Source organism: Antedon bifida, chromosome 3 (assembly GCF_963402885.1).
Source record: "Antedon bifida chromosome 3, ecAntBifi1.1, whole genome shotgun sequence".
In the NCBI taxonomy this organism is placed as follows: Eukaryota; Metazoa; Echinodermata; class Crinoidea; order Comatulida; family Antedonidae; genus Antedon; species Antedon bifida.
Window position 1 is genome coordinate 8,819,092 of NC_136228.1, and position 12,129 is coordinate 8,831,220.

General features: G+C 29.9%; 2 protein-coding genes across 6 annotated transcripts in view; one reads left to right on the forward strand and one right to left on the reverse strand.

Moving 5' to 3' along the window:
* Positions 1 to 7,868, forward strand: LOC144836799 (syntaxin-18-like). Its single transcript, XM_078691660.1, has 11 exons — positions 1 to 188; positions 2,892 to 2,959; positions 3,103 to 3,218; positions 3,664 to 3,741; positions 4,382 to 4,448; positions 5,092 to 5,180; positions 5,552 to 5,622; positions 6,135 to 6,190; positions 6,568 to 6,637; positions 7,144 to 7,224; positions 7,714 to 7,868. Exons 1-11 carry the CDS (start codon positions 42 to 44, stop codon positions 7,804 to 7,806), a joined length of 936 nt encoding a protein of 311 aa, XP_078547786.1. The 5' UTR covers positions 1 to 41; the 3' UTR covers positions 7,807 to 7,868.
* Positions 7,525 to 12,129, reverse strand: part of LOC144836809 (fucose mutarotase-like) — a 20,923-nt gene continuing 16,318 nt past the window's right edge. The window contains exons 5-8 of one of the 5 annotated variants that reach the window (XR_013611375.1): positions 11,769 to 11,842; positions 11,419 to 11,504; positions 8,617 to 8,759; positions 7,525 to 7,626 (exon numbers count right to left, since the gene is read on the reverse strand). Coding sequence is in view for 4 of the 5 variants with exons in the window: in XM_078691678.1 (XP_078547804.1) it covers positions 11,444 to 11,504; positions 11,769 to 11,842 (135 nt within the window). In the remaining variant the exon portion in view is untranslated. Of the gene's footprint in view, positions 7,627 to 8,481; positions 8,760 to 11,000; positions 11,505 to 11,768; positions 11,843 to 12,129 lie in introns of those variants that run through there. The other 4 variants (XM_078691678.1, XM_078691680.1, XM_078691679.1 and 1 more) reach the window with 4 other exon arrangements.

The following is a 12,129-nucleotide window of genomic DNA, read 5'->3' on the forward strand; positions in this document are numbered from 1 at the left end:
TATCCCACATCATCAAAACCTCAAAACCAACGAAACGCAACATGGACATAACAGCACTTTTCAAAGCTTCAGTTAAAACTGTTCGAACAAGAAATAAAGCTCTAGGAACTGGTCAAGACAATTTAAAAAGTTCAATTTTAAAGTCCAGTCGTCCAAAAACAGAATTCTCCACCAAATCCAAAGAAATGGTAGGTACACTGCTGCTAGGCCCCCACGTTAGTGTATTATTATGATATATAAACATCTCACAGCCCAGCAGCGTAACGATTCGGTCGGGGAAGATTCGGCAGATGGACGATTCGCCCCGTGAAGTTTCGGCCCGTGACGTTTCCCATTAGGAGGTCGGCTTTTCAATGATTATTTGTAAACATTTATAAATAAATAAGTCTGCTTCATTCAAATAAAATAAGTGCTGTTTCGCACTGCAGGCTGTGCGGCGTTATCTTCGTTTTCTCAAATTTTTTAAAACAACAATATTTTCAAAACATTACTGAAATGTCCCGTTTGAGGTGGTCAATATGTCAACGTTGAATATTCTTTTTTGGACCAACATTCCTTTCAAATTTGTCTTTACACATTTATAATTTTATTCTTTTTCCAACAACCAATACGGATCAGGTGCCGTTTTCGGCCACCTCGACTTGTATGGACTATACCATTATAAAAAGATGGGAAAATAGGGGTGTCCCATTTATTAATTGAGTGTGTTAATGTGCTAAAATACTGCTGCTTTTGTTCTTTTGTTTAGTGCATTATGTTTCGGCAACAAAGGAAAAACACCTAAGCCCTGCACCTAATTTCAGTTTTCAAGTTAATACAGTATATTATGGCTCTTTATTTCTATATAATATTTATGTATCTCCCTAATATGGATATTAGGTGGATTCCCTAAGGTGGATATTGAATATTTTTACGGATTTATAAATACAGAAAGTAATAAAAAAATATAATTTATCTAACGATAACACAGTAGTACATATTTAACAAAGATGACAGTAGTACATTTAATAAGATCTATCACATACTGATTATTAGGTAATCAGTAAAACATTATAATTTTTTATCAATGAATCTGTACCATTTTGTTCCCAGAAAACACAGATCGTTTGTTAAACGTAATCGAAATGTTTTACATGTTTTTAGGTTTGGTTTTTCTAAAACGTTTTAAACACGTTTTTAAATGTTTCCTCAAGCAGTACAGCCTTGTATTTAACTTCTTAACTATATGATCAACATGTCCACCCATTTAAGCTTTAGTCAAACACTACTCCCAGATACTTATAATTGTTAACAATCTCTACTTCCTTTCCTTTAATTAATGTATACTGTAAGACCAATTATGTTTTCGAAAATCAATTCTTATTTCTTTCGTTTTATTTATGTTTAGTTCAAGGAAATTGTTGCCATAATCGGTAAATCAAATAATCTCAGAAAGGTACAGAGAATAATCGTTGTTATAAGTCCAACTATAGCCGAGTCGAGTTGTTTCTGTATCTACAATCGTTTCATTTATTTACATTTAACATTAAATGTAAATGTATCAGGTAAAGCAAACATACATATAATTACGTTAATGAATCTGTTACCATTTTTTTTTTCTGTATCTTCATTCGTTTCATTAATTTACATTTAACATTAAATGTAAATGTATCAGGTAATCAGTAAAACAAATAAACATATAATTACGTTAATGAATCTGTTACCATTTTTTGTTTGTATCTTCATTCGTTTCATTTATTTACATTTAACATTAAATGTAAATGTATCAGGTAATCAGTAAAACAAATAAACATATAATTATGTCAATGAATCTGTTACCCTTTTGTTTCTGTATCTACAATTCGTTTTACATTTAGCATTAAATGTAAACGTATCAGGTGATCGGTAAAACAAACAAAAAACATATAATTATGTCAATGAATCTTCAATTATGCTTGTCTCCCGATGCCAGGTTCTTGGGTTCAAATCCATGTTGTTGGGATTTATCCTTTGCAAATAAAAAATATGATTTATCTACCGATAGGATTGGGCCGATTATAATGCTTTTGCCAACATTCTTTTACATATTTCACAATATTATAGAGTGTAGGTAATTTAACCGATTGTAATGTAGTATTTAGGATATTTTAATATTGATTGTACTGTGTAGTATTTAAGATTTTTTTTTATTGTACTGTATTTAGTTGTATTGTAGGTAACATGTTTTAATTCCGATTGTATTGTAGTATTTAGATTTTCTAATTTCGAATCCGATTGTACTAAAATTTAATGTGTTTAAATCCAGATAGGCATAACATAGTATTTAATATGTTTTAATTTTGATTATACCGTAATGTTTAGTTTAGTTTTTATGTATAGTAAGTCAGTATACCTACTTATAGGCCTAGTTAATAATAGTACTATTGTTACAAAATCTTGGCACAGTACCTAATATAATAACATGCCTTATAAAAAGTACATGCCTAGTTTTTGATGTTCTGTATTGTTCCTTGTAGTTTGTACTGTAGGTTACATAACAGAACGATTGTATTGTCTTCCCATTCAGTAGACACCCTTCTCTACATAAAACATAATACACCACACCCCTATCATAATAATGGTATAGTCCATACAAGTCGAGGTGGCCGAAAACGGCACCTGATCCACCAATACATTTATGTACCCAATTTTTATTTGGTCCCTCAAACATCAACCATCAGAAACGAAAACTTGTAATTGTATATGACATCATATGCGATGGGTCACATAAGCTGGTCATTAAGCAAGTAAGTAAGTAAAGAGGCTCTTCTCTAATAAATATTTTTTGTTTTTAGGTAATTTCATTTTTTTGTTTTTCTAATAGCCTAATACAATATACAGTATGTATTATTTTAATTTTCCTTTTCAAATAGGTGGTGGCAATAACTAAACTGAAAGACTTTCTTCAAAAACATAGAAAAGATTATATCAACCCATCAAGGTGAGTTTGTTTTTAAAATTAGTTTATATTGTTTAAAAAAATCCATTGAAGTCATCACAACTTTATTATTTTATTTTATGTTTAATTTAAGAAATTATATACAATCAAAAATACTTTTTAAATAAAATTTGTTTAATTTGTAGTCATTTAAAGTCTGATTCAAATTCAATGACGGAAGCTGATCGGGACCAGATAGATGCAGATGCTCAAGTATTTATGAGAACGTGCTTAGATGCAATCAGATCATTTAAACAAGAGGGTAAGATAGACAGAGAGATGCAATATAAAAGCATGTATTGACCATTCAAAACTTACTCTTGAAAATAATTTCATCTGAGAGAATGCCACTTAATATTTTAATAAATTACACACAATGTTCACTTCCAATAAAAGGGAGCGATGACCTCCGACCTAGATAATCTCCTGTGTTGGGCCTCAGGCCCATTGCTCCCTCTTGGGCTGTATGCTACATTTTTAATAAATATTGATAAACTTTGTGGAGAAATAGAGGGAGGAAGCACTACAGTACCTATATTCCCTGCATGTACACAATGAATTGACATGACCTTTCTTGTTTCTAAGTGGTTAGTCATCCTATATCGAAAGCTCTCCTGAAAATTATTCAAGCTCAGTTCATTTTCTTAAAACTTATTTCTTTACATTTTTTTTCAATGAAAGTTACAGTATGTTATTGTTTTTAATAGCCATGAAGCAGGAGACAACAGAAGAGGTACAAAAACACAGAGAAGCTACGTTTGAACTATTAGACAATTACTTAAAAGGTTTGTACATATATAATACAGACTCGCATAAGTGCTCAGGAAAAAGTGTCCACATACGGCAAGTTTGACAAACTTTTGATTGTGACAGACCCCATTTTCTCTTTGGTTCCTGTGAATCAGACGAGTTCTCGTTGCAGAAAAGTGCGGTAGAAATGGTTTCCTGCATCACCTCTATTTTTGGATATTTCTTTTTATTCTTTTTTGTGTGTAAAGCACCTTGATACTTATGTATTAGGCGCTGTATAACAACTATATATATATTTCGTGGAATTCTCTTTTTTTTTTCTTGTAATTTATTAGTTCATTATTAATTATTCACAATTTTGTATTCAAGATTTTGTATTGGGAAATTGTTGGTGTTTGTTTTGTTTGTTTTATTAAATTTTCCACACACATCAAATAATACAGTTGTACATTCTAATAAGTTCAAAGAACTTTAAAGCTGGCCCAATTGGTGGACATTTTAACACTAAAAATATATAAGCATTTATAGGATTGTTACATACTTATGGATGTGTGTCCATTATGAGTGGTGTCTGTGTATGAGAGGTGTATGTGCAGGGAGATTCAACTAAACAATTACCACAACCTTCTGGAAGTTACATTATTTTGTTGAGGAATTTTTACATTTTATTTACAGGTGTTTGTAAGCTATACAGTGAACAGAGAGCTTTACGTGTCAAGAAAGTGGTTGACAAGAAAAGAATGTACGTACCTACTGTATATGGAAATGGTAACCTGCTATGTTTGTAGCACAGTAGAACCCCCTTTTAGGGGATGCTTTCAGGAAACAAATGCTGGTTGCCATAGAGTTGAAGCATATATTGCTTCTAGTTAGATTCACAGGAAAGTGTCAATAATGAATGTGTTGCAGTGATTGTGAGATCGAGGTTCGAATCCAACTCTCGCCGCATTGCTTGTATCCTTAGGCAAGATACTTACGTTTGCCTAGGTGTATAAATGGGAACCCAATTAGATCAAGACACAACTTTGCATTATCAGGAAAAAATGACTGGGGTAATAATGTTCAGCGCTTAGAGGTTTCACAACATTAGGTGCTATATAAATGCAGGATATTATTATTATTAATAGGGATTGTACTGAATTTATATTCTCTAATTGGAGGATGTTTTTTTAATGAAATTTTCCTTTAATTGTATGTTAATTTAGATAACAACTTGACCAGTCAAATAAAAAGTATGGCATCTCTTGTAACAAGTTCAAAATAAAATACAAAATATTTGACAATACAAACTAACTGTAACACACACACTCTAGACTAACCAAAATTGACCTATATACTATATGTTATGTAAGTTATTTAACTTCTTTTTATACTTTCTGTTTCAGCTCCCGATTAGAATCTGTCCAGCTCAAAAACAGTAAAGCCAAGTTTGCCTCTGGGTTAAATTTAAGAAAACTAACCACTTCTAATTCAGGTAGATATTTGTATACAGGGGCGGATCCAGGATTTTTAAATAGGGGGCAAAAATTTTTTTTGGTAAATGACACCCCCAGATGGTTGGAAATGGTACTCTCGCACACATAAAATTCATGATAAATGGCACCTCTAGTTTGACCGGAAATAACACTCCCATGTATTGCACAACAATCAGCATGGTAAACACGGCCGGATGTCAGATGCGTGTGGGAACCGCCGAACCGCCGATTGTTTTTGGTTTGCTATTGAAATAGTTAATAGAAAAGTAAATCTTTGAACTGGTAAAATATTCTCCCTATCTTTGTATATACATCACAGCAGAGTGAACATTTGTAATTTGGATTGATTTTTCTTTCTATTCTATTTCAGATTTATCAAACCAAGTATCTAATCAAGAACAGTATTCTGACAATGAGCTATCTCCTGAAGAAATTGCAATGGTACTTTATTCATTCATTAGTTTAAGCTTTTAAATGTGTATTACTGGTATAACATAACATCATTGAACTGTGTATAAGTAAAAGTTTAGACAAAATTATTGGTTTCAACTATTTTCCTCACTGTACAACCCCCTCTATAGTTTATAAAAATTAGGTTATTTGCCATTCAAATCATCTATAGTGTTTTTTCCAAATCAATTTTGCGTATCAAATAATTACTGGAATGCCGGCAAATTAATTCCTTAACTTATCTATTTTGTTAGCACTATTCTGTAGAAAAACACATTTCATAACAATTTTGTGGAGAAAATTAGCTTTTTCATAATTGGTGAAAAATGAAAAAATCCAAACAAAATTATGTAAATTATCACTTTCGTTCTCTCCTCCTTCCTACACTAAAAACACCGTATTTTTTTTTTCATTTTGCTAAAATCGTCAAATTGAGGGTGCTATGCTCTGCCAAAATATGCAAATTTATATCTTTAATTTTTGGTTTATTTTTATTATTTCAGTTCCAACAAGAAAACCAGATGATGCTACAGGAGAAAAATAATCTTGATGAAGTCAGGTAAATAATAAGATGACTTGAGCCTCTTCCTAAAATGTTTGATGCCCCTCCTCCTCCACTCACTTTTTCAAAAGCCAAAGCCAATAAAACCACCAATTTGTGTTCATTGAAGATGTAAAAAACTATATAATAAAAAAAAAAATTAACAAATATTAATATTTATAAATGGTCAAAAGACAAATATATATAGATATACTGTAATTGTTCAAATTAAATTTAGGAATATTTGTATGTTTTGCATAAACTCTCAGGGAGGAGGAATTGATTGGCTTTACTAGGATCAACAAGAGCATCTGCATATTTTGGAGCCAAAGTCCAGTTTAATAGTTTAGTGCTTTATTAATGTTTTTGAAACATTAGCTCTTTTTATTTTTTAGAGAACTAGAAGGAAAGGTTGTAGATATTGCAGCTTTACAAACAGTGTTTATGGATGAGGTTGTAAAACAGGTAAAAACATTTATACAGTGGTATATTATACAAAATAATGAATGTTAGTAAGTGCAACGGTACAAATAATTTTATGCTTTGTCAAATTTGTCGAAAAATGGGAAAAATATGGACTTTTTAAAAATGAATTATTATGTACAAAAAATAATTACAAATGAATTTGTATGCACTAAAATTGATATAATTTATGCATATATATTGCATCTTATCATCTTATGGTACCATATTAAAGCAGTTACGTTAAAAAAAAATATAATGGTAAAAATGTAACAATTTTTCGAGAAAAAAAAATTCCTGTACTATAGTAAGAAATTTGTCGAAAAATGGGCAAAACATGTACTTTTTAAAAATGAATTATTTTGCACTAAGATATATATATGCATATGTATTGCGTTATCATCATCTTATGATACCACAGTAAGCAGTTATGTCAAAAAATAAACCCATTTTTAATATTGAATTATTATTGCACCTAAATAAATACAATGTCTTTGCTTACTCAATAGGATAATGTTATTGATCAAGTTATAGAAAAAGCTGTGACATCTACTGAGAATGTAGAAGGTGCTACAGAAGCTATAAGAGAAGTGAGTTGCATTAATGATGTTACATTCTGAAAGATACTAGTTATACAAAAAATGAATGTTTATGAGTAGAATGGTACAAATAATGAATGTTTATGAGTAGAATGGTACAAAAATGAATGTTTATGAGTAGAATGGTACATATAATTTCATGAGGTGAAAGGTTTCTATCTCTAAAACAGAACATTTTATCCTTCACCGAATGAAATTATTTGTAACATTGCACGAATATAAACATTCATTATTTGTTTTAATACACCTACTTTTAACGAGACGCTATGCCAAGGTCTAACCCATTTGAAACGACAGTGCTTAAATTGTTAACGTGGAGTAAAAGAATTATTGATGACGTACACTACCAGTCTTGTGTTGCGCGTTCCGGTTGCTCAGAAATAAGGGTGTAGACTATAAAAAGAAATCAATTTAGGTATGTTATAAAAATAATTATTACACTTCATTTTTCGCTAATTCTTATTTTAATTTTTTCCCCAGGCTATCAAGAATAATGCAAGTCTTCGAGTGTGGATTTTATTTTTCTTGTTTATGTGCTCATTCACATTATTATTCCTTGATTGGTACAATTAATTATTCATTTTGTATATAAAATTTATCCTAATATAAAGTATAAACAATAAACAAGCAAGAAAATTATACAAATAGTGGTTTATTTGTGATTGTGTCATAAAAATATCGAGATATTACAGATAATCAACAAATTTACATTTGTTTTTGTTTATGAACATATTCTGTTTTTTAGTTGGACAGATCAATCAAAAATGAAGATAAATAAAATTAGATAAAAATAAAGTTAAATATCTTCAGCTTTAACTTTTTAAATATATAATTTAATCATACTCCACTTGACATTTAGGCTTACTAAACTAAATCATTCTTTATAAAAAGTTCAAAAGGAGTCAATTTGGTTGTCGAAAGGACCCTAGCACCAATCACATGATTTTCCCCTGCTTTTGGGAAATCCCAAACGCTTGGGTTTTTTAGTCTTTTAAATGTTCATCACGAAAGCTTGGTTTTTCTACGATTAGATTTTACTTCCTGTATAGAAATGTTTATAGAATACCATTTAGAATATCCACCCTTAATTTATTTGGAAGGGTGTATAAATGTCATATCCTTATGTTTTGGTCAACAAATTAAAAAATCCTGGATGTAATACTTTAAATATTGCTTTATGTATGCCTTGTGAATGTGGTTTTTGTGGAAACGTCTTTTTTAAATATGATACAATTATTGGTTACTACGATATTCAAACACATTTTCCCATAGTTTAGTTCACTAACAAGCGGTAAGACTCCTTGCAGGAAGTCAAAACGGAACCGTTTAATATTGAATTCAAGCAGTTTCTTTTTAAATAAGACGAAAAAGAAGCTTTTCTACCTGCATCCATAGACGGTTTGATGACAGCAAACCAATATTGTTTTCTTTACGCCCATAACCATAAGTAAGCACTGCACTCACATGATTTAGGCCTACTAAAAGTGATGTGATGATCTTGGTTGGTTCTCACCTATATGAAATGTCTAATAAAAATTATAATTATAATATATTATACATTTAACATGATACATTATACATAATAAATTATACATGATAAATTATACCTTAAACATTATACATGGTATAATTATTTTCACAGGCCCCTGAGATGATGGGGCCCCTGAGATTATGGGGCCCCTGAGCAGTGCCCAGAGGAAAAAAACAGGCATTAATATATGTCGAAAAAGGCTAAAAGGTTCCTAAACCAAGGGCCTCAGGTCTCTATGTTACGCCACTTTACACGGTATACATGATTGATGAATTATGATTTATATTTATGATTATGAATAATGATGATTTATTTTATGTCTGGTTCCCCATCGCCTCGAAACCAGGAGGGTGGAATCACAGGTTTTCCCATAGAAGGATGTTCTTAAAATTGGTTTGTATTGAGCTATCAAATGTGGTTTGATAACCTTGGTCTGTGGTATCTATTTAAACATATTGCATTACTATTAATATATATTTATTTTTCCGGTTTGAAAGGTATTTCAGTACATTATCATGTAATATTATATTTAAAAAATGATCAGTGGTTGCACTATTCTGAGGAATTCAGGATAAGTTTCTTTTTTCATATTACTGTATAAAAATGTCCATATTTGGTGTGTGGGTTTTTCTTTTTGAAATTTATGAAACAAATGAAAATGAAAAGGATGTTCTGTAAAATAATGATCTTAACATTACATTACAGCTTTAAGTCATCGCCCTAAAGATAAAAACTAGGTGTGGCCTTAAAATCATTAATGCAACAATGTACAATTTATGAGTGTGGCTCATAAACAACTATGATTATTATTATTCTGTTTCAGTTGAACAATGATCAATAAATAACATTATAATAATAACAATAACAATAATAATAATAATACAAAATTGTAGTTCGGCAATTCCAGCAGTAAGGAATAAAATATGAGAGAGCTCAATTTGAAAGAAAAAGATGAGAGGAAAGGAAGATTTAAAGGTGATAGTAGAAGAACATGATCTAATAGAGGCGGGTTGGTCATTCCATATAAGCGAGAGGCAGCAGAAGTAAAGGTGCTTATGCCATACATTTTAGTGATAAAAGTTGGAATGGAAATGAGATTTTATGAAAACGAGCGAAGGCGACGGGAAGGAATTATAGCTTATATATTCTTTAAAAAGAGTGTATATGACACCCATGACATGCCTCCATTGTGTATGGCAGCGTCTCCTCCCTGGTGTCCCATGGTAGTTCTGTGACTTGCTAGATTGAATTACAGTATTCATTTTGTCATCTTATTCATTACTATGCCCTTCAGCTGTACTTTTTTATGCTCATCATGTTTCCTTTATTTTTTCAAACTTTTATCTACTGGTATGATATTCATTGTTTCTATTTCATTTAAAAAAAATTAATTTATTAACTTTATTTGTATTCATTTTTTTCATAATTTTCTATTTTTAAAATTAATTTATAAAGGCAATCCTGTCACAAGATTCTCATCTTTCTGGGATCTGCCTTCATCCATTTTCTTAATTATCTCTTGCCATTGTTGTTTTTGTCTTTTGGACGCTTATAAATGTTCTTTGAATTGAATTGAATAACAATACCTCACTCTGCGTGCCTGTTCCTTCGAATTATTGTAGTACACATAACTTTTTTTTGTTTATATCATTTTTTGTTTCTGATACCATAAACTTCATGTTAACTTCCATAGACCAGCTGGTTAAATCATGTAGTTATTGCAGTAGATTCAAGTTTATGGTTGCATCAATTTCCTCTTTTTTATTTATCAATGATAACATTTATAAAAAAACAGTATTAGTCAAAATCAAGGTAGTTTGGTGCTAAAACTTTTAAATACAGTAGAACCCATATATGGGGACACTTTTGCGATTCTATAGTGTGTTCCCTTAATAAGGTATCTCCTGCCGTCATGTTAAAATGTATATTGTTTTTCATGTTAAAATATATATATTGTCCCTCATGATCATTTGTTTCATATGAAAATGTAGTCTTACTAATAGGGCTGTCCCAAATAAGTTCTACTGTGTGAATCAATGCTTTTTAAATGTTTGTTTAAATGTTTGTTTTAATGCTATGGTTGAGACATGACTAGAGTTATAAATTTCACAACTACATTATTGTATATCTTTATTCCAATTTACATTTTATATTATAAATATTTTTATAATCTTCATTTTTATATTATTAAATATATATATTTTATACTTGTATAGATGAAACTGCTACATTATTACCATGGTGGCATTAGCACCAAAAGTATTTGGATCGCAAGAAATTAGATTTTAACATAAGCTACATAATTAATTTAAGTTTACATATAACAAAACTTCAGATAAACAATTTTAGATTAACTATTTTTAACATATCATTTTTAATAACTAAACAATCAAATATGTTTAGATTCACTAATTTAACATAAATTATGACATCAATTTAAGATTTTAAATCTTAATTAATACTAATACATTGTTGTACAAGTAAAATAAACATTTTATTTGTATTCGTTATTATTTTCTTCTGTTCTTATAATCTTTCTTTTTTTTGTTTTGGCCCACAATTAACGCTTTTCTTCAGTGGAGTACCTTAGTATTATTATAAATTATGTTGTATTTTGTTGAGAAATAAATGTATGTATGATTGAATTTTAGTACCCATAATACTGTAGTGGATTTTCTTTCATTGTGAAGATGATATCACACCTTTCTTCAAAATCAGATTACCATACAAAGCCTTTTCTCTGAAATAAAACAAAAACCAAAATTTAAATTAAAAACAACTTAAGACAATATGGAGAATTGTCAAATAAATTTCATTGTACATAATAATAAAATTTAATTTAAGAAATTGCAATAGCCAATCAAGTGTAGCCCCTGCAACTATTACTATTATTTGATAAAGTACTATTAAAGTTAACGATAAATATAATAGCAATATTATTAACAATATTTTTATTTAAATAAATTAAATAGAAAATATTTAAATTTAAGAAAATTTTAAATACCCTGTTGCTACAACAGCAAAAGCTGTTCGCGCTCGATCATAAAACTTGAATCGTTCAACATTTCCCAATCTTACCTAGAAATAGAAAAATACAAATCAAAACAATTAAAAATGGTCTCATCACAATTAAAATTAGACACTACTGATTCAATATTGAATTTATTTTGTATATAAATAGTAAGACATTTTCATTCTGGATATTTGTGTTTTAAAGTTTATATGTTAATATTTATTATGGGAAAGTGCAACAAGGGGTGGGTTTATAGACCCTACTGCATTTTCTAATAATCTGAATTATTATCTAGTAGAAATACAAATATTTAAAGATTAGAAATACAGAACAGAAAACAGGAACATTTATT